At 36.6% G+C, this 23,449-nt stretch overlaps 1 protein-coding gene across 1 annotated transcript; it reads right to left on the bottom strand.

The window, feature by feature from the left end:
• Positions 1–924: 924 nt before the first annotated feature.
• On the bottom strand, positions 925–22,176 carry SLCO4C1 (solute carrier organic anion transporter family, member 4C1). Its single transcript, XM_010021356.1, is given in 12 exon segments — positions 925–1,049; positions 2,184–2,321; positions 4,271–4,335; positions 6,281–6,468; positions 7,599–7,752; positions 12,335–12,530; positions 14,392–14,536; positions 14,821–14,936; positions 15,831–15,952; positions 16,868–16,964; positions 19,038–19,232; positions 22,113–22,176. Coding segments are annotated over 12 exon segments (1,605 nt in total).
• Between the last annotated feature and the right edge of the window lie 1,273 nt (positions 22,177–23,449).

Genomic DNA, 23,449 nt, shown 5'->3' with positions numbered 1-23,449 from the left:
CCTCCCTGGCAGAGCATGAGACTGAACAGTCTTTGATCAGGTTAAGCGCTACTGAGCAACAACTAAAAACATTGGTGTGTTATCAGCATTGTTCCCAGACTGAAAGTCGAAAACCCAGCACTGCACCAGCTACCAACAAGGAGAAAAATGACTGTTACAGCTGAACCCAGGACACATACATGTTCTTTGGTGGCTTTCAGCATTGTGTTTCTTGGAGTTGAAAAGCCTAGAACTCAGTCAACCTAGAAAATACAGAGCAAACAAAGAAGCAGTAAAAGAATAGGCTTTATTTTATAGAAAAATGTTAACAGTGCTTAGAGACAGCAGCTAGACAGTAATTTTCTGCATATATTACAGACAGAAACTCAGGCACTTAAATTAACAAATATGCTGCTGTTGCAAACCCAGCTATCCTATAACAACTATTTACATTTTTCTACAATACTAAAAAATGAACTAAAAGCATGAAGATAACATGTAAAAATATCTTTAAAACATGGCCATACTGTACCTATAGTCAAAATCCCCAACTAAGGTACTAGCCCAGATTATGTGCACATTAAAATAAGTCCATTTTAAACATGCACATTTTCCTTTAATATATCAGGTTACTTGCTTTCACCCATTACTAGTTCATTTTTCCTCTTCTTTTAATCGAGTATTCCACCCTGTTTCAATTAAGTTGTGAAACATTTAAAATTAGACTGCAAATTTAAGTGTCACTTTTTTGGATGTACACAATGGAATTCTAAAAAGTATGTTTAGCAAGTTAGAGAACACAACAGATTCGCAAATATTTTTAGTTGTTCAAGAATCAAAAAGGATCTTTTTATTTAGGCAAATTAAATTTTATTTAGGTACACAAACTCTGGTACAAGTGGTGTTCTTATTGGCTGCTCTTGAAAGGCCCCATTTGTTCCTCATTTATGTGTGTATGGCTGATACCGTTTCTGAATCCTTTAGTGAGAGGACTGCACTGGATGGTGGAGGCTTATACAAACATACTGCCATGACTATGAAGATGATCGTGATGATTTTGCAAACAGCACCTGAATGCAAAGAATAGAAGAATCCTTGTTGCAGTCACCTTCAATAGCAGATAAAGAGTATTTCAGCTGTTTCTAAAGTTTCACATGGTGAGTTACACTAAGACTTTTAAATGGATGCTGTGGATTTCAGTGTATATTGCATGAACTTCAAAGGGCAGGTAAAGGCAATTTTCCAACTTCAGACCACTCACCTGTGTGCCAGTTCTTGCTTGTAGCAGCTATCGCCATTACTTCAGTTCTGTATTTATTCACCCCATTCTAGCCTGAAGTGCAAGTCTGCCTTATTTCTTGTTTCAGTATGGTATTTCATTGCATCAATATTCTCTTTGACACAAACTAACACTCCCCACATACAAACCTCATAAGTATTCTCTCCTCAGCTAACTTAAAAGGTTGTTCCATTTATTCCTCACTGGTACACAGTGGTGCTTGTGCAACTCGGCAAGGACAACGAGAGGGGGGGAAAAAAGGAGGGATTGTATTTTATTACAAATATGCCCGAGAGATCCTGAAACCTCAAGTTGTGACTCCTGCAGTTTCAGTTTCAAGATTAGTTGTCAGTAGTTCAGTTTATGCACTGTAAGTATTACAGCTGATAGAAGACAGCACAACAGCAGTTATCACAGATGCAAACTCAGCCTGCCTTCCCTCCCTTAGACAACCATATCTCACATACTTGAAGGGAACAGACTGTTACATAAGTTTGGAAAATTTCTGACTAGTCATCAGAAATATTTTCAAAACCTTGATATTAATTTAGGGAAAAAAACTGAAATATGACAAGGAAGACTGCTCCTCAGACCTTAAGCTGCCAACAAACTGAGGTAGGTAAGCCTGAAACGTGTGCCAATCCCTTAAAATTCAGTAAATAAAGTGTGACAATGAAGAAAAACCAAACAACAAAACTATTTTTATATTATTATTAGAAAAAGTTTTCTAGTTAATTTCTAGGAGCCATTTAATGTGTTTCCTTCCATGATTATTTTGCATTTAATTACTTATCAAAAATTAACATTTCTTTAAAAATACTGCTGCTCAAAATAGGTTTAAGGTTCCATTTTAAAGTAATACCTGTCTAGCAAGCCAGTATATCTATTAACCTGTACATGTACTTAATATGAAGAAGTCACTTACTTATGCCCATCAGCAGATAGGCCATTCTTTCATTGTCATAAACCCAACAGGCTCCTTTAGTATTACAGTCATTAATATCCCACAGAGTACAACTGTTGTCTATAGCAACACCAAACAAAATTGGTCCAGGAATAGTACCTAAAAACCACAATAACATGTTAGAACTTCCAATTATTTGGAATAGTCTTACCTGGTCTTCATGCGAATGGTGAAATGCCTAGAGATGGTGGGAAGATAAAATGGGAGAGCCACACAGTAAACATTTTAATCTAAGTCATAGGGCTCATAGTAAGTGTGCCTCTTCCATGATTTTCACTAGGTAGGATGGGGGTTAATTAATTCTTTATATAGGTCTCACTTTATCAAGCAAGAGATTTGTTCAAAAGATTTGACCTTCTCAACTTCCTTAGTTTTCACTGGAAAAAAGTGTGATTGAAATCCGAGGAAAACAGCTAATCAAGGAAGAAGGATTTTGACTGAAGGAAAAAAGTCCCTTCGCTCAGCTCATCACTAATCTGTTCCAAATGCAGAGAACGAATATATTATTATGTTGATACGTTCAATTATACATTATTTTCCCCACCCCTCAGATGAAGCCAAGCTCCCAGGAAAAAACTAACATAAAATGAGTAGTTTAAAATAATTCTCATGCAATGTGTTAGACTTGTGCGATTTTTGTTACAACAGCGCTTTGTAAAGCACAAAAGCTTTGCATCCAGGTACAGCCAATTTTATAATAAACATTCCAGGTTCATCACTACATGTCCACCTAACCTACTGAAGGCCTAAACTGTTCTTGAGCTACTCAGCAGCTATGTCCTCAATATAGCTATTCTGTTTAGGACCCCTGTGTGATTCCTAAAGTCTTCAGCATAAATACCTTGCTGGTATTAATGCTGTTAGTTGCCACTTTCTTCAGCCACAGTTAATACAGGCAGTGCAAGAGGTTTTACTATCCTCTGCTCCACAGTGAAGTCAAGAGTTGAGATTCTACCATAGATAAGTGAGTAAAATGAATCAGAAAAGCCCTCATGAAACACTTAACAATACCTCCCTGCTAATTACTACCTGTGATGATATTTACTTTTGTTATGTTTCATTAGTAGAATGACTTGGAGTAATTGGAATTCCAGTAAGTACAGCAAAGCAGAACTCACAGGCCAGGACGGATGGGCCTTGGAGCAACCTGATCTAGTGGTTCATGTCCCTGCTCATGGCAGGGGGTTGGAGTTAGATGAGCTTTAAGGTCCCTTCCAACCTAAACCATTGTATGATATTTGATCTCGAATGACAGGGAACAGCTGCAGTACTAAATAGAATATAAATATCAAACCCTAACCAATAAGTAAGCCTTGACCCAGTCTTGAATTACATATGCTATTTAAAATGGTAAAGACTAAAACAAGAGTTTAAAATACGCCTGAAAAAATTCAAATGAGTGGTTCAGAGAATAGCTACATTTAACTTTGTGTTTTATTTAATGTGACTCACCTGTCTTACTGAGATTTTGGAGACACTTAGATTTAGAATTTAAGCAGTAGATTTCCCACATATAAGTTCAGTAATTATTTATGTACAGATGTCTACAAATTCAATAAAGGTTAAAATTAGTAAAAGGAATTTAAAGGGAAGGCAGAAGAGAGAAGAATACCTTTCCAATTCAAATTATATTGCCATATTCAATAACGATATGACTGTGTGATTCTGTGTCACTTTCTTTCAACTTCTGGAACTTGAGATATTAACTACATGAAGATATTTTCTATTACATCGCTGATTTCTTATTTTTTAACTTTCAGAATAGATTTTCTTCTCAGGGAAGCAACAGCAGCTACCTTTTACTTAAAGTATTATAATTATTTGTATTTTGTTTGTGCAGACAAGAAGAAGAAAGGTGAAAATGAGCACACATGCCCTGTTTAAGAGGCATTAGTATCCAGATACCATCTGCCTTATAAGAAGTGTATTCTGTAAGTCAATGACAGGCTGCTTTAAGCTCCTCTGAAAACTTGTTAATGCATTAAGTCTAGAAAAACATCAAGCAAGTAGATTATTCAGAGGCAAGTGTTTTAACAAGGAAGTCATACCCAGTAGCCGGAGAAACACTAACTGCACTCCAAGAGCAAATGAGCGCTGTTTATCTGGCACACACCTGTAAACAAGATTTGCAGTTTAAGACTTAGTAAACAAGTTTCAACTGTTCTGCTTTTCTGCTTTGTCCCTCAGTGAATATGCTTTGTCTTAATATATCCTTTTAACATGTTAGTTGCAGAGAGTATTAGAAATCCAGTATGCAGAACAAGTAAGCAAACAACTTCAAGAGGTATCTTGACAAAAGATAGGAGAAACTCCAATTTCTCCAAGACTTTTAGACTGAACTATTTTAACAAATAGTATAAATAAAAAGCTAGCTTACCAGCAGCACCCTGATAATACTATTCAGCATTCTTTTTCCACAGAATAACTAAGGAAATTAAGGACAGTGCTAGGATGCAATCTTGAGCTACTATTCCTAAAGAAGCAATAGATTGAGATGTCAGCACAGCACAAGCTGTTGTATTACCCATAACCTTTACATGTAGTTATCTAACCCTACAATTAATCAGTTCTGGCCTATGTTGTGCAAATCAACATGTTGATTTAATAACTAGCAAAATTTACCTCCTTACCTCCTACCTATTTCTTTCAGATATTTCACCAGCAACACTTTTCTCCTGCCAGTGTCTTAAAGATACTACCATAAAGATTAAATACAGCCTAACTTGATTAGGCAATTTAGTTTCAGCACTGTTTTCTTTAATACAATGTATCCCTGAAGCAATGTCAGTGCTAAAAAGACTGTATTTAAATATTAGAATCATAGAATCATAGAATAGTTAGGGTTGGAAAGGACCTTAAGATCATCTAGTTCCAACCCCCCTGCCATGGGCAAGGACACATGTCCCTAGATCATGTCACCCAAGACTGTCCAGCTTCGCCTTGAACACTGCCAGGGATGGAGCATTCACAACTTCCTTCGCCAACCTGCTCCAGTGCCTCACCACCCTCACAGTAAAGAACTTCTTCCTTTTACCTAACCTGAAGTTCCTCCTTTTAAGTTTGAACCCATTACTCCTTGTCCTACCGCTACAGTCCCCAAAAAGAGTCCCTCTCCAGCATGCTTGTAGGCCCCCTTCAGATAGTAGAAGGCTGTTATGAGGTCTTACATTCAGGAGTTATTCTGTCATTCTGGATTATGTATGACAACCATAGAAAAACACCCAAGATGAGAGATTATGAGCAGTCACTGTTAGGATCTCCATACCCATAAAGGCAAGTAGAGGAAAGAGAGTTAGTTTTGCACAGTGTGGGTTGTTATTTCTACCACTAGAACACTGTCACAAACACACGGGTTTACACTTGAAGCTACGCAAAATAGGTTTGCTGAAAAGCTATCAGAACATAGTGTAATAATTTGTCCCAGGATTTAGATATTTAAATTAGGGTTTGCACATTTAAACTGCTCCACAGTCTTCCATAAAAACTGTTTCACCATTTCAGCTGAAGTGCACAAGGATTCAAAATTCCAAGTGTTATTGCTTAGAATTATCTAAATAACACTATGTCAGCTCAGATTCGAAGATGATGCAATACTTCACATCATTCTGACTTTACACTAACATGACAAACTGCTAATTCCAAGCTGTTAATTCCAGATTTACACCATTTGTTGTTTTCCTGGTACAATTCAAAATCCTGGCACACAGGATTTCACAGGCCAGTTTAATACTTCCTTATCCAAGCACATCATATATTTATTCCTTCTTGCTTTGACTAAAACAGTCAGAGGAGTGCTCCCATAAAAGTCGGATTTTACCACGAGTAGGAAAGATTTAGAAAGGTTAGATCTACTAATCAAATGTAATTACAGAACTAGTGAACAATGATATGACTGTCCTCTGCTTCAAGAGCTGCTTGTTTGCTATACAAACTACTAAACCAGGAAGTCCCTTGCACATTGGTTTAAGTCCACATTCCAAAGCAAAACAAATTAGAATATTTCACTGATCTGAGCTTTCACAAGAAATCTACCTATTCCTCGGTTCCAAAAAACGTACCTGAGAATGGCCACAGTTGTTGGAGTAACAGCCATAAATGTAAAAACAACAGCAAAAAAGAAGAAGGTCAGGAACAAAGGTAAAAGTTTGCATTGTGTTGGACATTTCCCAGAGACAGCTTCATAGAGGAAGTCTTCTAAACCATTTTGTCTTTCTGGTTTCCCAATACAGGAACAGTTGTGGTACATCTACAAATAATTTATAAAAGAAAAATTAGGTCAAGAATTACATCAAGTAATACTAATATGGTACATGTTCATTAGGTCAGCATCACATTGGATACAAGGAATAACTCCTCACTTTACCATATGGGAAGTGGTCCATTTCCTGATGATTATAAGACACTGTAACCCTCATTTTTAAAACTGGCTTGGCAGAACTTGACTGATGCAGCTCACCTGAGCGAAAGCCATTTCTTGTTTTGTGATCTAAAGGCAGTTATAGTCTCCATCTTGTGTGGAGCAAGTTTTTAGGTAACAAGCATCAAAAAAAAAAAAAAAAAAAAACAAACCCACACAAACAAACAAAACAAAACCTTAAAACTAAAGATTTTAGAGTTTGGGGCATGACGATAGGCAGTACATAATATTATACAAAAATATGAATGACCACATCTATTGCAAAGAAACCTATGCAGAAAAGAAACAGCTATGTCACTTGACTAGATCAACTAGTGGTGCGAAAGTTTCTCCTCGAGTTCATTAAGACATTATGAAAATCTCCCTGAGTTAGTCAGACCAGCACAAGGGGAGGAAAGGAGCTCAGCCCAACATAAATTATAAAAATCAGGCAACAAGTAAAATAATTTTGAAGAGAGCTTTGAATTGGCTTGAGCTGGCTTCAACCCAGGTATACACTCCCAGTGATGGGGAAGGCTCAGTCTAGGGATAGGAGCATGTTAGAGACCAGTAACAGGAATCATATTGGTATTGTGATTGAACTTTGTATTGAAAATGCTGCATTTTGCTAAATGTAACTTATATTTGTATTGTGTTTTCAGCATATTTTTATGACACTGCTAAATCACAAATCCTGCGTAACACCATCTGTCACAAGTAAATCTGATATTACACATTACACCCCTACAACTGGAATATCTAAAAGCACCTGGTCAGAGTATTGGACAATGACACATATCAACATTCATCCTACTTAAATACGTGTTTCCAGTCCACACCCTTTTTTCTCATAGTAACTATCACTGATTCATAAACAATATGATTTGCTGTCATAGTAAGGGAAGAATATTTTCAACACAGCATGTATTTTGCAGGTAACCAGAACAGACCATGATAGCTATCTTTGTAGTATGAAGTACCTTTTTCATCTTGTTAACAGCAAGTGATGCACATCCTGCGAAACAAGGAGAGAAGTACTGGACCCCATCTCTGCCACAAACTGGGTAGTACATAGACCGTGAACATCTGCAGTTAGCATTGCATGGTGCTGTTAAGTTATGTAGTATGCCTGTTCTGAAAGGAAAAAGGTAATGGGCTTTTAATAAAGTAACTTAAAAACAGAATATATATAAATAAGTAATGCAGTATTTATACGATAATAAATCTCAAAATATTCCAGTGGTTTATGCACTTTTTTGTTTAAAAATAAGCCATGTTTTTAGTACTTATGACTCTTCCCATTTATTCTATACCACGTCATTTTTGTACTATTATTCCTTCCGTAGGTTATTCCTCTAATTTCCATTCACAAAACAGATGACAAAACTGTGTCTCAACCCAATTCTTTTACCGTTTCCTCCTTCCCTCAATATCATACATTTGAATTTGTTCAATTTACATTTTTAAGAAAAAATGCCAGACTAAAAGATGCATTTGGTGCTATTTATTCTGCTGATCACATTCCAAAGTTTTTTCCTTGCTGTGGATTAAAGTCCACTTGCACTGCATTTTACTATTTTTAACACTGCTACACAGACATCTACATTGTTAAAGCATTAAGATGGCTGCACATGCTAAATGCAGAGTGGTATGACATACAAAGTCTTATTGCACCCACAAGGACCTCACAGTTTTTCTCTCTCTTTAGGGAATAACTAAAGAAAAGAATTTAATTTTGCTTTTGCTTACTATAACTACTCTCAATTTAGGCATTTACTTCCAGTATAGGCCATAATATGGTTGTATTTGAAGTAGCCCCACTATATTATAAGTACTAAAAATTAGTTTATGATGTGTGGGGACCTTCTTAAGATTTAACTGAAGAGAACAGATTACATCCCTTGATTTTCTAATAGTACATTACTAAGTAAAGATGTTTCACAGGTTAAGAGTTCAGTCAGCTGATACAAGGATACTAACACTGTCAGTAATTTAAATATGGTACTGCAAACTGAAAGTTCCAGATTCATTACCTAAAAGACAGATTTCAAGAGAATTTAAAATAGGCACAAATACTAAGAAGACAAATAATTTACTTACATAGAATTCAACTGCACATGAAACATTAGGGACATCATAACTATCTATATACCTAATTTGGTTGTAGTACAGTTGAATCCTATTAAGTTACATTAGTTCATTCTTCATACATAGAAGAATCAATGTTAGTTTGCTTTGGCTTAAAGCACTACAGTGAACCATAAATTCACTAATTACGGATTTGTTTGCACAGGGACCCGTTAATCTATGAGGCAGGTCAAGCCTAGAAGAATTTAATCAATTCAGTAGCAACATCGGTTCTCTTTACATGTGCAGAAAAAGTCTCTCTTCCCTGACCTACAAAGAGGGACTAAGTATTTAGTTATGCACAGTTAGAGGAAAATACTAACATACACAAGAAATACAGTTTAGTGTAGGTTCTTGTGATGTGGAACTTGTTATAACATCTCTTTTCTAAAGAAGCCTAGCAGATGAGGCCATTAAGTGGTCTTCAAAAGCTCTACAAGTTGGGTATTCTTTCACAGCAAAGCAAAACAAGGAGTCCCAGAGACCTGTTGGAATGCATAGAACTACAGAAGTAGTCACTGCATTTCTGTTTCTTCAAGCTTTCAAAGAAATACTGGGCATAAGAATTAAAAAAAAACAAATCTTGAAGGTTTTACCAGACAGAGTAATCCACATTAGTTCTGTTTATAACCTTATCTAGTAATAAACAGAGTTACTAGAAACAATATACTTTGTTCACTAAAATATGCAGTCAAAAGTGACCATGTACTCATGTGGTTCTAACACTGAATTTACAAAAGCCTTCCCCACTCCTCACCTCCAAGCTATTTTTCAAAAGAAAAAGAATGCTTGCCATTAAGAATTTTAAAATCTCCACAAAAATTAATCTGCATTAATTTACATCTCAACTCTCAAAACACTCTCATAATTTATTATTTCAGATGAATTTGTTCAATAACATAAGCAGGAATCAGACATTTGCCTACTCTTCCACAAGCTTATAAATTCATTAAAGCTTCTACTACATATTTTAGCTGCTTATTGCTTCAAGGAAAGCAGTTACAGAACTGGCACTACATTAGTGACACTATTTTGATGCATGTCACATATCCAACAAACTACAGTCCAACATGTAACACTGAATTACATAAAATTGAATCATTGTTAATAATGGATACTGAGTGGAGACAGTTATTTCAGGACTAGTAAACTCCAAATGTCATATACATGTATATAATGCATATAACAGGTCTTCAGCAACAGCTAACCTACACAACTGCTGAAGTTACACGAAACTTTAAAACGCAAGTCAACTGTATTTAACTGAGGAAGAAAATCAATTCAGCTGTACCTTTTGTCAGCTGCCCATTATCATAGCACCTGGCACAGGAATCTGGATAGCTTCACATACTGTTTTCTACAGAACGTCCTCAGCATTCAGTTGCTGAACAGATTCTTTTCCTCAATATGTCACTATAAACTTGCCACAACCAGAGTTGGCATCATAGTTTTCACAGTTCTGAAGCGTTTACAGTAATCTTACAGCTAGCTTTTTTCACACTAGAGACATTTTAAGCATCAAATGTCAACACTGACCTTTGAGATGAAAGATGAAATCAGAATGAGTGTTAACTTTGCTTTAAGAAGAAGGAAGTACAAATGAATAGTTAAGGTATCATGGCATTAAATTTCTACTCTCTTAGAGAACTGAAAGCCTAACTGTCTTCAATCACTACTGCCTCCAAGCCCTCTGAATTTCCGTCCTGTTAACCTAAGGTTACCTATTTTACTGTTTTCACATTTACCTAAATGAGACACCTGAAAAATATCTGATTAGTCTTTCATGTTACTATTTTGGAGAAAATTTTGTAATATGTCAAATATACCCTTGAAGGATCTAGGAAAATTAATAGACTTCATATTGTGTGATTTTTGTGCACTTAGTTGCCTCAGTGAGTAAGATGTGATTTTTGTGCATTCTTCCATTTGTTATATGTTTATATTAAAGCATGATAATATCAAATAAAGAAACCATATAAGCCTAACTGTTTATTAGGTGTTTATAATTTTTCCTGGAACTCTTACCTACATGCATTAGAGGCTATAAAACTAATTTTCCTCCTCAACCCATTTTCTGCATTTTCATTGTGCACTTCATTCTATTGTGTCAGTAAAGTACAGAGATACTCTTAACCATCCTAGGATTCAGATGGGTTTTTTATGCATTGAAGCAGAGCTTGCAGATTCAGTTTTTGTACAAGATAGTGGTGCCTAGCCCTTTGCTAAAATGGGGGATTTGGGGAAAACAAAAAAGTTTTGGTAAGTTACTCACACAGTAAGTTACACAGCAGACTGCTCATGCCAATGATTTTTTTCAAATGGCAGTTAGTCCCTAGCCACCAGTCTACTAGAGTTATTTTGCACGGCAGCATCTGGCTCTTTGGCAGACCTTCATACAGCTGGAATTGCCTCTGGCTCTGTCAATTCATGACAGAGTAACTGACCACTTGAGAGCACAGTTTTGGCACAGCTATCTACCTTCCTCCGCTTTTAAACACTGCTCACACTATGGAAGTGTGTGCTATTCAAAACTATGAGAATTGAGGCATCATAATCTTATAGCTAATGCCTTAATAAGGCAAGATTAGACATTTTATACAACATAGTTCCTATGATGGTGATGTAATCACATTATTCAATGTTGAAGTTTTAAAACAAGCAGACCTAGAAATCCATTCTCTAAAGAATGCTTATCACTGCAGATACTTATTTTTTAATCTTGCTTCATTCTTGCTTTCTCTTTTTTGACTCTTTTTCCCCACCGCTGTACCAGTTTCCAAAGTAAGCTTTGTTCACAGAAACAGGACTAACATTCATCTTAGAATTTTTATTACAGTTACTACAAATATCTAAAGACGAGCAACACACTACATTCTTATAAGGAATGAGAATTGTGTTGTTTAAGGGAAAGTACATATTGTTTGAAGAAGTCTTTCCTATACATGTTAGACAAAAATATTTTTATTTATGTTTCAGTTAGCCATATTACTCCACTAATTTTATTCAAGTTGGGTCACTAAGCTATGCTTTCTTGGGCATTAAATTTCTACCTCTATCAGCCATTTTACCAGGAAAAAGAAAAAAGCTTCTATTGCAAATGGAGGCTAGATATCTTAGAATCTGATGCTACAATAATGTCTTTGTTTTTCTAGGGAAAAGTCTGCAATCAGCTTAAGTTGCAGTTCACTTCAGGGCTCTCATGAAAATGTTGACAAGGCAGACTTGCAAGCTGCCAAGATTGTCAAGAGTTGGTTAATAAAACCAGATACAAAAGACATGCTACTTCTACAGAGCTAGAAAAGTAGCTGTAGTCAATACCATGGCTATACCTAAAATAGTTACAGAAGTTGGGATTTTTGTCAAGCAGGACCAGCCTGCTCAGAACATTTTGCAGGCAATGCATTATTACTTCTTCTTAAGCATCCTTTACATAAAGATTCCACAAACAAGGTTTTAGAGTTCCATAAAGCATTTCCATTTCATACATAATGGCAAAATATGACATTTTTAAAGGTTTTGTATTCTGTGAAGTAGCTTATTTATTTTAAACATTATCACCAAACCCAAGAGTTCATTAAAATATATTTACCCATTATATGTTTCAGAGACACCTGCGAAAGGTTCATTCCCACATTTAGCAAATAAAAACACTGTGTTTAATAGTAGGGCCACTGAACAAGTGCCTATCATGAACTTGATTATGCTTTTGCAATCCATTTTGCACTTGGAAACCAAGATGCCACTTACGACTTGGCCTAGTGCTGCTGCTGGAATTAATACAAGCCCTAGAGGAAAACAAGACACCAGCAATCACATAAAAATGAAAGATAAAATTAGTAAAGCAATTTAAAATGCAATTTTATGTTAAGGAAAAAAAAAATCACAAAAGTTACTTGTATCTTAAGATGCAGTCTATGTGATGTCATTTCCAAACCATCTTACTAGAATCTGTTAATATAAGTAATTTATTCTGCCTTCACGTTATCTTTAGCCTTTCTAGAAGTTCAACTTGATAGCATAATTGGTTTACAGGTGTCCAAAACCCAAGTTCAACATAGCAAAACTCAATTACTTAAAGCGTACTACATACTGGGCAGGAATCTCTGAGCCACTTAATGAAAATAGAAAATGCTCTTTCATTGCTTCAGTGTTTTCTTCACATCCATGTTCTTTGTTATACATTTGTATTTTGAAATTTTTAATAAAAGAACATAATCACTACTATAGAAGAGACAGCACAAGATACAGTAAGGGATCTACAGAAATATTAGTAAAAAATAGATCAGAAAGTCTAAACAGTGGGTCAGTTCTGCTACCCACACAGTCCATAATGATTCATCCTCTTCACATTATTAAGACTCCAGATACATAACTGAGCATTTTTATATGGCTAATCTACAATACCACCCAGAACTTAGTTTAACATGCATTGACCTGAGACAGCTATTTTTAAAGACAGTTCAGGTACAGTGGCAGAACTGCACAGGCCACATATCCACAGTCAAAGGTGGTTTAGTTAGTTAACACAGTCCTTGGTTCTGAGACTAGCTAGTCTCAGAACATTAGTTCACGTACAGCTAGCTTTCAACATTAATGTAGGCATTTAAAGCTGTATATTTGGTTAATGCTATCAGTATTTTCAACTCAGAAATTCTATAGGAAATAGTGTATAAATCTATAGACAAAAAAAAATCCCGTTTTCCACTTCACTGCTGATCACTGTTTAACAATTGAGCATGTAATCCAATGAATTTCTATGTAAGACTTGCAGATACTCAACTTTGAAGCTATGATGTCTGAATAGAGAAAGTACTACCTAGTATTATCCAGGGAAATAAGTCATTCAGAAAGTGCCTCCCACTTCAACTAGCATATGCTTACATTGCAGCACTATAGAGCTGAAGTAATTTAGCAAGACATGCTCCAGAAATATTAAGTCTGCCACATTGTAAGCATCTGTTGGTCTATCTGCCTTGATCTGGATGCTGTTCTTCAGAAGTAATTTTGTCAGACTTAATCATGTGATCCTACCTAGTCTACCTCTTTCATCAGATTTTTTCATTTGTTTCTCCAATATTCAGCTTTTCATAACCTTCATCTGTTCTACCTATTAGTTCTGCATATTGGATAATGGGAGTAAGTGACAGCAGGGCAACTATAGAAGCAGTTGCACAGTAGTTTTCTAATATAACCTGATTAGTCATTTTATGGTAAGCTATCTCACTGTAACATGGTAGAACTGAAGAATGGAAAAGCCAGGTCAAACTCTGGCTTACTTGTGGTAAGCACTGCTTTTTTTCCAGCTGCCCATCATCTTGCTTCCTTTAGTAGGGACTAAGGCTGAATGTTCCTTCAGCTGATTTTAAAATCAGGAAAAAGAAATGGTTTTTTACCAAGAATAAGAAAGGAATCAATTATGGTTACCACCAGACAATTATTAGATCTGCATCTTGGTGAATTAAGTACCAGGGTTCTCAAATGACAGGCAAGAAAATATAAAAATATTATTTCTGCTATGAAAATTCCATTTCATGTAACTCTATTCACAATATCTTGACAAAACACAAGATGCCTATATAAACTATAATGTTAATGAGGTGTTCAGCACAAATGAATTCAACATGTAAAAATGAAAAGCCACATTACCCGCAAGAGTTGCTGAAAAACTTGTTGTCTTCCCAAATTGATTTTCTATCAACTTTGGTAGAAATGTGGCAAAGCCTGTGGCAACTAAAGCTTCTGAAGTACTGGCTCCTATTAGGCTCATAAGCACTGGATTCTTCAACAGTATCTATGGGGGAAATTAGCATTACACTCAAAATTATTTCATTGTAGTACTATGTAAACTAGACATCACTATATTCTAAAGCAGATACTCTGATTTGGAACTTCACTAATATGTTTTTCTTGCTTTAACAGTCTTAAGCACCAACAAAATGGATATGCATTAAATTAGCAGCAGCACTGGAGACTTACCTATCACTACACAATAAAGAAGCAACTACCTTTCTCAACATCTATGAAAAAATCATTTCTCAGAACATACCACTTTTAGTAAAATCATGATTCCCTTACCAGGAGGGCCATGGGAAAGTCTTTAAAACTTTTTCCAATATTCTGGGTCTCAACAAGCAGCTCACTTCCATCATCATGTGTTTCAGAGATCTTTTCAGACTGTATTTTTGCTGTTCCTACAAATGGACATATTTATTGACAATAAAAACATTGAAAACCCATGCTCTTGGGCTTGAAGTCAGAAAAAACATTAAAGTAAGTGTTTATTTTCCTTCGCAGAACTAGCTCAGACATTTTAGGTATTCTTGACTATTTTACTGGTACAGGTCCATAAAAAGATCAACAATGTACTGCTGCAGAAAGAAGAATTTGGCTGAAAGCATCATGCTTCCATTAGAAGGCCTTGGCTGTAAGAAGATATTGTTAGGAATAGCCTAAGGATTTCAAACTATCCTGAAACCCATTCAATATTTTTTTTTTTTAAATTGTCCTCACATTCTCCCCAGTTCCCTACTACAATGCTTCTTTTCCTCCATCATTTCTCTTTCCAGGCAAGCACAGTAAGTTCATTTAGATGCTTGTCCAAGGGATGCCTAGATAATAACTACCTGAACAGAAATTCTATTAAAATTATTTTTTAGAAGACTGCTCTGGGATACTTCGATTCATGTTTTATTATTCTACCCAAAACAATAAGGCAACAGAGTTAAAGACAATAATGCATGCATGCATGCATGAAGTCAATGAAGTTTCTTTATGTTTCCTGATGGGTAACACAGTATCTTTAAATATAGTCCTGGGTGCTCAGCTGCAAGCATCTTCCAAACTGTGACCATCACTTTCCCTGTTCTACCTATTTCCAGTGCTACCATACATCATTATGTACACAAAGCCCTAACTCACTTGCTTTAAGGCTGCATATTGGAAACAAGGTATTTATCACAGGTTTTAGCCAAAAACAGGTAACTGAGAAACAGAAAGAAAGAGCAATCGCTCAGTCCAGCAACCTATGACCCAAAAGTATAAACAAAACTCTCTTCCAAGTTAGCTTATTATTGTTAAATGTTTACCTGGTAGGTATTTTGGAAAGCATGAAAAAGGTATTATAAGAGGCCAAATTGCAAAAAAGCATACAAGAAATCCTATCCACCATGCTCCAAGCCAACGTGGGTCATCTGGATCCATCTTTGCACTGGAAAAATAATTTGCAAAAAGCAGGTTTACAATTTGTGAATTCAAACAAGCAATTTCAGATGTCAGTGAGCTAGATTTTTTTTGTTTGTTCTAAACACTGATTTAACAACGGCATTTGAATTTTGTCTTTTTTTTTTTGTTTTCTACATATATTTAGTTTATTGGTGGCTTGTTTAAAGCACAATCAACAGCTCTATTATAATATTGCATTCTACCAAATACAGCTTTCAACTCATTAGTCAAATCCATTCTGATCTAAAAGCCATTATTTCACCTTGATTTCAAGATTCTGCAGCATTAAGATACGGAGAAAACTGTTTTTAGAAAGAATCTTCAAAGCCTATGAGTTATGTGAAAGACAATATAGAAGTTCAGAGTATCATTGCATTGATCTGAAGTCCCCAAAAGAGAGGAAATAAAAGTGCAAACGAAGTTGCTGGATAGTAGTACACTTTCTAATATATTTTGAATACTCAACTGGTAGATTTTCTAGCAAGCTCTTCCCCAGAAGGTTAAGTAGCAATATCCTACTCCTCATATCCCACCTCAGGGACACTTTCTACACAACATAACAATAGTTGGAATCTAACCTTAAATAAGCAACTCATCAGAAGATAAAGCATTTTTTGTCAATCAGCTTTAAAATAGCTAGCATCTCAAAAAGCTAGAACAAAGTATTTGCACTACAGAGAAACTTTACCACACAATGGAGTGACTGCTTACTGTGGGAATTAACTCATTTCCTTAGAAGCCCTTGTGAATGCAACTTGTTACCAAGTTAAAAAAACTCTTGAAAATGTAGTATTTTCCAAACAAAACCACTTTTTCCTCCTTGTATGGAGAAAAGATGAAGATTTTAACAAGAATTAATAGGGAAATAAAACAGAAAGCAAAAGACTAAGTTGTATCTTGCCTTTCTGGGATCTCGATATCAATATAAATATTAAGTAGCTGTCCTCCTAAGACATAGCCAATAGCAGGACCCAGCAGTGACATGGCATAGCCAATTCCTAGAAGACAAAATACATCAAGTTCACCATACATTTTTAAAGCCGTGTTTTAAAAAATCCTAAACGAGCTTCAGACCAGATGGTTTCTGTAACTCAATCTGTGTTTTTACTGTCATACTTCAACTACAGCATGTAGAAGACAAAATTTGTACTTGTCTCTTAACAAGAAAATCTGCAGCCCTCATTAAAAGCTGCAACTCAGAGGTTCGGCTTGATGCAACTCTTCGGGTTGAAGAATCTGGATTTCTCAGTTGTTTCCTCACCATTTAGTATTATTTCATGCTCTCTTGACAGAAAGAGGACTGGGCGTGAGGAAGGGGTGCAAGAGGAGGAAGGGGCATAGAAGGGGACTTTTAAGTACCGGTAAGTGAAATAAACATTGAGTTGACATATCCCAGGTTTTCCTGTATTTTGGAATTAATGATATGCTGAAAGGATCTTTCCAATGCAAGTCCACATTCATCCTGCAAAATGTCAAACCTAACTAAGAAGGTGCCTATTTCTTCCTACAGACCATTCAGCTTAAATTATCATTTGGAATTGTTTAACTTTTTATTGGCTTTAGATGTAGATACCTCCATTCAGCAAGAGGGGAACACTTATGAAAATGCACCCAGTTTCAGAAGAGAAAGAAACTACCAACTTAAGAGTTGCAAGCTTACATTCTAAGATGCTAGGAGCTGTTTAGAGACACTAACTAGTTTGCTTCTTTTTGCTGCCTTGCACAATCCGTCTCACATTAGGCAAAGCAACACAATGTATTTTAAATCTTCAATACATTGCATAGAAGCAAGAAAAAGAGTTAAGGTCTACTGTAGCTACCTGTTCACTCACTTGCATTTAAGTTTTGTTATACTGGACAGAATATAAACTGAGTTCTTCTGAACTCAGCAGTTGTCTGAAGATTGCACAAGCATGAATTTCTTGTATTGGTCTGTTATTTTTAAGTTTGAACAATCACACCGTTCTCTTAGTAGTTTTCAGGCTACTTCATGAACCCCTTATCATGCAGACAGCCGTAATTCTTCTCTATTTACTTCACTGGCCTCAGAGGAAATAAATAAAAGTGTAATCTTCTCTCTCAATATAAAGAAATAGGAAAAATAAAAGTTGTCTTTCTTATTTAAGACTTAATATATGCAACTATTCTATTTGTTGGCATCAAATGAAGTGGCTTGTCTAGAACAATTAAGCAAGAATTCTATGCAAAATAGATGGTGATTTCAATTTTGTCCCCTAGAAATACTGATTTAGTCTGGAAAACAGCCCAGGAATCTAAGATGCTTTGAATTCCTCCTGCAAGTCACCAGTATAGCTAACACACTTTTATCAGCTTACACCTAAAATGGGGATAATAGCAAACATCTTCATACCCATAGAAAACACACTTATACTACAATGAACTTGGCAGTAAAAATACACATAACCAAAAGAATGCTGAATAGGAAAATTAAAAACCACTGCTAAGAAATACTATCCCTTTGTTTTCAAACAGCCCCGCAGTAAGACACATTCTCCAGATTTCTAGACAATCCTTTTAAGGTCAATTAAGGAAAGATACATCCACTGTTTCCTCCTGAAGCTCCAAATTTGTATGTGGCTAGAGAACTGCATTGATCACATGATGCACAGGAGTGCCCCTCTACTGAAGGGACAGATTACTGTTAGAAGGTAAATAAATAAGTCTGATAAAGGACACAATAAGGTGTGGCTACTAACCCGATATACAGTAGTTTTTGAAGCCTGACACTAAAAGCAAATTTTCTCTACAACTCATTCTGTTCTTGACAGGCAGACTACATTAGCCACTTAATCACCTTCAGTTACTGACATGAAAAAATAGCAAGAGAGGTACAAGGTAGCCTTACCACTCTCTGCAGAACTATTGACAAGACTTGATACTTACACCAGAGTAATACCTAACATGCACAGTAGCTGATATAGAAACACTTTACGCACCTAAGTAAACAATGACGAGACAAATATAATTTGAGTAATTCATGAAAACATTTCAAAGGCATTGCAGTCTATGACCTATCCAGACAATGCGTTATAAATAGTTTTAAAAGTTACCTATATAAAGGGAAGACTTGTGTTTTGGGACACTATCATCAATAAAAGCTGTTCCCAAAGTATACAGTGGTGTACCTCCAACTCCCAGCATCAACTGTCCCAGGATAAAGACATAGAGATAGTTGGAAAGTGAAGACATCACGCTGGCACTGCAAGTGAAGTTAGCAGACCTTGTTCCTGGAATTTGACACGTGTCTGAAAGACAGAGAGCAAGACTTCAAAATTCTGTTTCCAAGCTCATCATAGTCTAACTGAAGGGAACAAAAAAAAAAAAAAACAAACAAAAAACAAAACAAAAACCAACACCACAACTCTGTACTGAAAGCTAAACTACACATTATCCCCCAAAAGAAATACTATTATGGCTTGAGTTTTGTTTCCTTACCAGGAATGAAAGATGGATAAAATAGCCTTATTAAAAGACTTTGACTTGCTGAAAGTATTATTGACCAAATAAGAAAAACAAACAAACAAACAAACAAACAAAGGAAGCCAAACCTGTCAAACTGTCATTCAACAGGTTAGTGAATACCCTGAGGAACAAACACTTAATTTTCTTCTTGTACCTTTTAATGAGTCTGAGAGCATGAACAACTTCTACCCTTAAGTGAGAGAATGGTCTGGACAGCCTAAGTGAAGTTGGACTGCCAGAGAGGAAAGAACAGTTATCATGTGCAAGCAAAGATAATCCTCTCTTCCCATACACTCTTTTGAGAAGTGTTTCTCAAGGGGGGAAAAAAAAAAAAAGAAAAAAATATCAAAACGAAACACTTTAAAACCCACACCACTATCCCTCATGAAGCACACACTGCTGTATCTCCCAAATGAGAAGTTAATGTAAAACTTTTGAACTTGTTCACACACACAAAGAGGGAAGCAGAGGTATAACAGCCTAAGGTTGCATCTTCTCCTGCAACATTTGGCACTATAAGGAGGGAACAGAAAAGAGGAAGTGAAGACAGGGAGTATGTTTGCTCCTTCCCCTTGCTGTCATTGTACTTTTAGTAGCAGATACACCAGGAACAAGATCAAAGAAGGATCATGGCTCTTTTCAGATTTGTCCACAGAAAAGCACACAACCCTAAGGAAGAAGATAAACCCATCAGTTTGGTAGAAACATGCCACACTGGGCAAATACATGAAAGCACACTTCAAATTAGGTAAGCACACTGATTAATTCTCAGTACTTTGCTACACAATTATTACATGATTTTCTCGGGTTGTTTTACATTTAAGAACACTTCTTACTTTAAGCAAAGAGCTAACTTGTCCGCACTTTGGTCTCACAGGATATAAAACATAAGGAAGTGCTTGCCACACAGCAAATATTTGAAGAAAACTGTCTACACTGATGTTATAAATTCATCCACGGGCTTTATCATGGCTTCCTCCTGAAGGAACACCACCATAGCAGTAGTGGGATCATGTAGCACACAACAGGTGGCTCAGTGCTGTTGCACAGAAACTGGCCAATACAGAGCGATGGGAAAATTCCCACTTCAGGCAGAGGAACCACTAGAATTTTCCTTCCTTTCCACTTTGGAACAATCCTCATTTCAATGCTATGCTGAAGCCACACAGGGAACACCTTATTATGAATCACTACTTTAAAGACTAAAGGTTTTGACAATAAATGGAAAATAAACTCTGTGCTTTCTTTTGCAGCAAGGTCCTACACCTGGGTCAGGGCAATCCCAGGCACAGCTACAGGCTGGGTGAAGTGATTCAGAGCAGCCCTGCAGAGAAGGACTTGGAGGTGTTGGTTGATGAGAAGCTTGACATGAGCCAGCTTCAGTGTGCACTTGCAGCCCAGAAACTAACAGTGTCCTGGGCTGCATCAAAAGCAGTGTGACCAGCAGGTCAAAGGAGGTGATCCTGACCCTCTGCTCTGCTCTTGTGAGACCCCCACTTGCAGTACTGTGTGCAGTTTTGGCATCCTCAACATAAGAAGGACATGGAGCTGTTGGAGCAAGTCCAGAGGAGGGTCACAAGGATGATAAGAGGGCTGGAGCACCTCCCGTATGAAGACAGGCTGAGAAAGTTGGGGCTGTTCAGCCTGGAGAAGAGAAGCTGCGTGGAGACCTCATAGCAGCCTTCCAGTATCTGAAGGGGGCCTACAGGGGAAGTGGGGAGGAAGTCTTCATTAGGGACTGTAGCAACAGGACAAGGGGTAATGAGTGTAAACTTAAATATGGGAAGTTCAGGTTAGATACAAGGAGGAAATTCTTTACAGTGAGGGAGGTGAGGCACTGGAACAGGTTGCCCAAAGAAGTGGTAAATGCTCCATCCCTGGCAGTGTTCAAGGCCAGGCTGGACAGAGGCTTGGGCAACATGGTCTAGTGTGAGGCATCCCTGGCCAAGGCAAGGGTGTTGGAACTAGATGACCTTAAGGTCCTTTCCAACCCAAACCATGCTATGATTCCTCTTTTCTGAAGGAAATTAAGTCTTTAAATGAGGTTAACTGTACTATTTTAATGCAACAGCATCTAAAATCCATTATAAAAAAAAACAACCCAACATGTCCTGCAGTATCTTGTTAACATACATTCATGTGCAGCCCATATATATAAAATACCTACTGGGCAAGTCTAAAAGAGCATTTAGCTAGCTATTTTATTGTAGTACACAAATAATAGTAACTTTTTAAAATACACACATCAGAAAACAAGTAATGCAGAGCAAGAAAATACCACAAATGATGCTAATGACAAAAGTGTAGCCTAATTCGTTCTTCACAAAATAAGTAGATTGTGTATGGTAATATAAATCAAATTCTTGACAGAATGTGGTTTTTCATGAATTCCCATCTTCACCCACACTGTCTCAGGCTTTTAGGTTGACATGAACTAGCTGATTATAGATGCTTTTTCAGTTTTCTAGCTCTTGAATTTATATGCCCTCAGAAATTTATCCTCACATTTAGGTGAGAAGTTTACCACACTAGTTTGTTTTCAGAATCACGTAATAGGTCTAACTACAAAATTAAGAAAACCATCAATATGCACTTTAATACAACATAGTACTTTTGTTTTCAGACTTCTTTTTTTTTTTGTAAGTCAGCAAGTACACATCCACTTGCTGAGTGGAGTCATAGACTATATTTCATGTTCCCAAGAAACATTTTAAAAGCAAAGATCATTTACCACAAAGCTAAGAGTACCAGTCTTGTACCAGTCAAAGGTTTAAGCAGATTGTTAAGGTGACACAGGTTAAATCTAACCTGGATTAGATCCACAAGCCTGTTTGCTGCTGTCATAAGAACAATTGTGAGAACGTACTGCCTTTGATACAACCAACCTGAGCTAAGCAAAATTCTGGAAGAAATTTAGGATGGGTGGCTGACCATTTTTAAACTAGATTTTCTCATTCAACTTGTTTTACTTCAAAGTCAGTGGATTAGACTTGCATTTGAAACAGCAGAACTGCATTAAAAGCAACATCATGCAACAGTTAGTCATTATAAACCTTCTTGCATGCTGTAACATATTTACCTGAATTCAAGTTACATAAAGGCCAAATATCCCCAAGTATCTGATACAACACACTAGCCTCTAATACGAGAGGGTAGAACCAACTGTGAGGTGCCACTTGTATTTACCAATTACATTAGACATAAGACAGGCCTCTTGACTGTTTTCTTTGTATCTTGAACTGCAGTCAGTAGGCATGGGGGTTTTTTGTCTTTTCAGGGGCAGGGAATAGTTTATAGTTGTCAGGAGTGAGAAACAAAGAACAGCTTGGTTTCCATTCCTTTATAAACATTAATATGTCTCCCCTTTAAGTCTTGAATAGGAAACTCAAAGCTTCAATGGACATGCTGAATGAAGACCTAGTCCTTGGCTTCTAAAGGCAGATGTTACAGTAACACAGAACATCTAAGTGGCACAGAGAATTAGGCCAAGTAATGTAGAGAAAAGAGCACTATCCATTACTTGACTAATTAGATAGCCTCTTCAGAGAGCAAAACAAACAGAAAAAACACAGACATACTGATGGGGCAAGACAAAACAGTCAAATTAGAGGCTGGCATAACACACATTCTGTCACCATTAGTACGCAAATGCCACAGTCTTCCTCACTCTTAAACTGTCGTTGGCATGTTCTAGGAAAGAAGATCAATTCCTTCTGAGAAGATGCATTCTTGGACCCTAAATGACTTGTCCAGCACTTGAGTCTTCAGTAGAACAGAGAACTGAAAAAAAGTGTTCAAATCATTCTCCCTCTTCTTAGATCACACATTACACATTTCAACTCAGATGGCTAAGGTTTGTATTAACAAAGACAGTTCTTTTTTTTCCAAGAGAAGCCATTCACTTCCTGTTACTGAAGAGACTTATGGAATAATTCAGGTTGGTAGAGTTATCAGAGAGTCATGTCACTGAACTTAGAATCATAGAATAGCTAGGGTTGGA

The sequence above is a fragment of the Nestor notabilis genome, unplaced genomic scaffold, assembly GCF_000696875.1.
Source record: "Nestor notabilis isolate BGI_N333 unplaced genomic scaffold, ASM69687v1 scaffold10099, whole genome shotgun sequence".
Classification (NCBI taxonomy): Eukaryota; Metazoa; Chordata; class Aves; order Psittaciformes; family Psittacidae; genus Nestor; species Nestor notabilis.
Note: the sequence above shows the minus strand (reverse complement) of the source record. Positions and strands in the feature narration are given on the sequence as shown.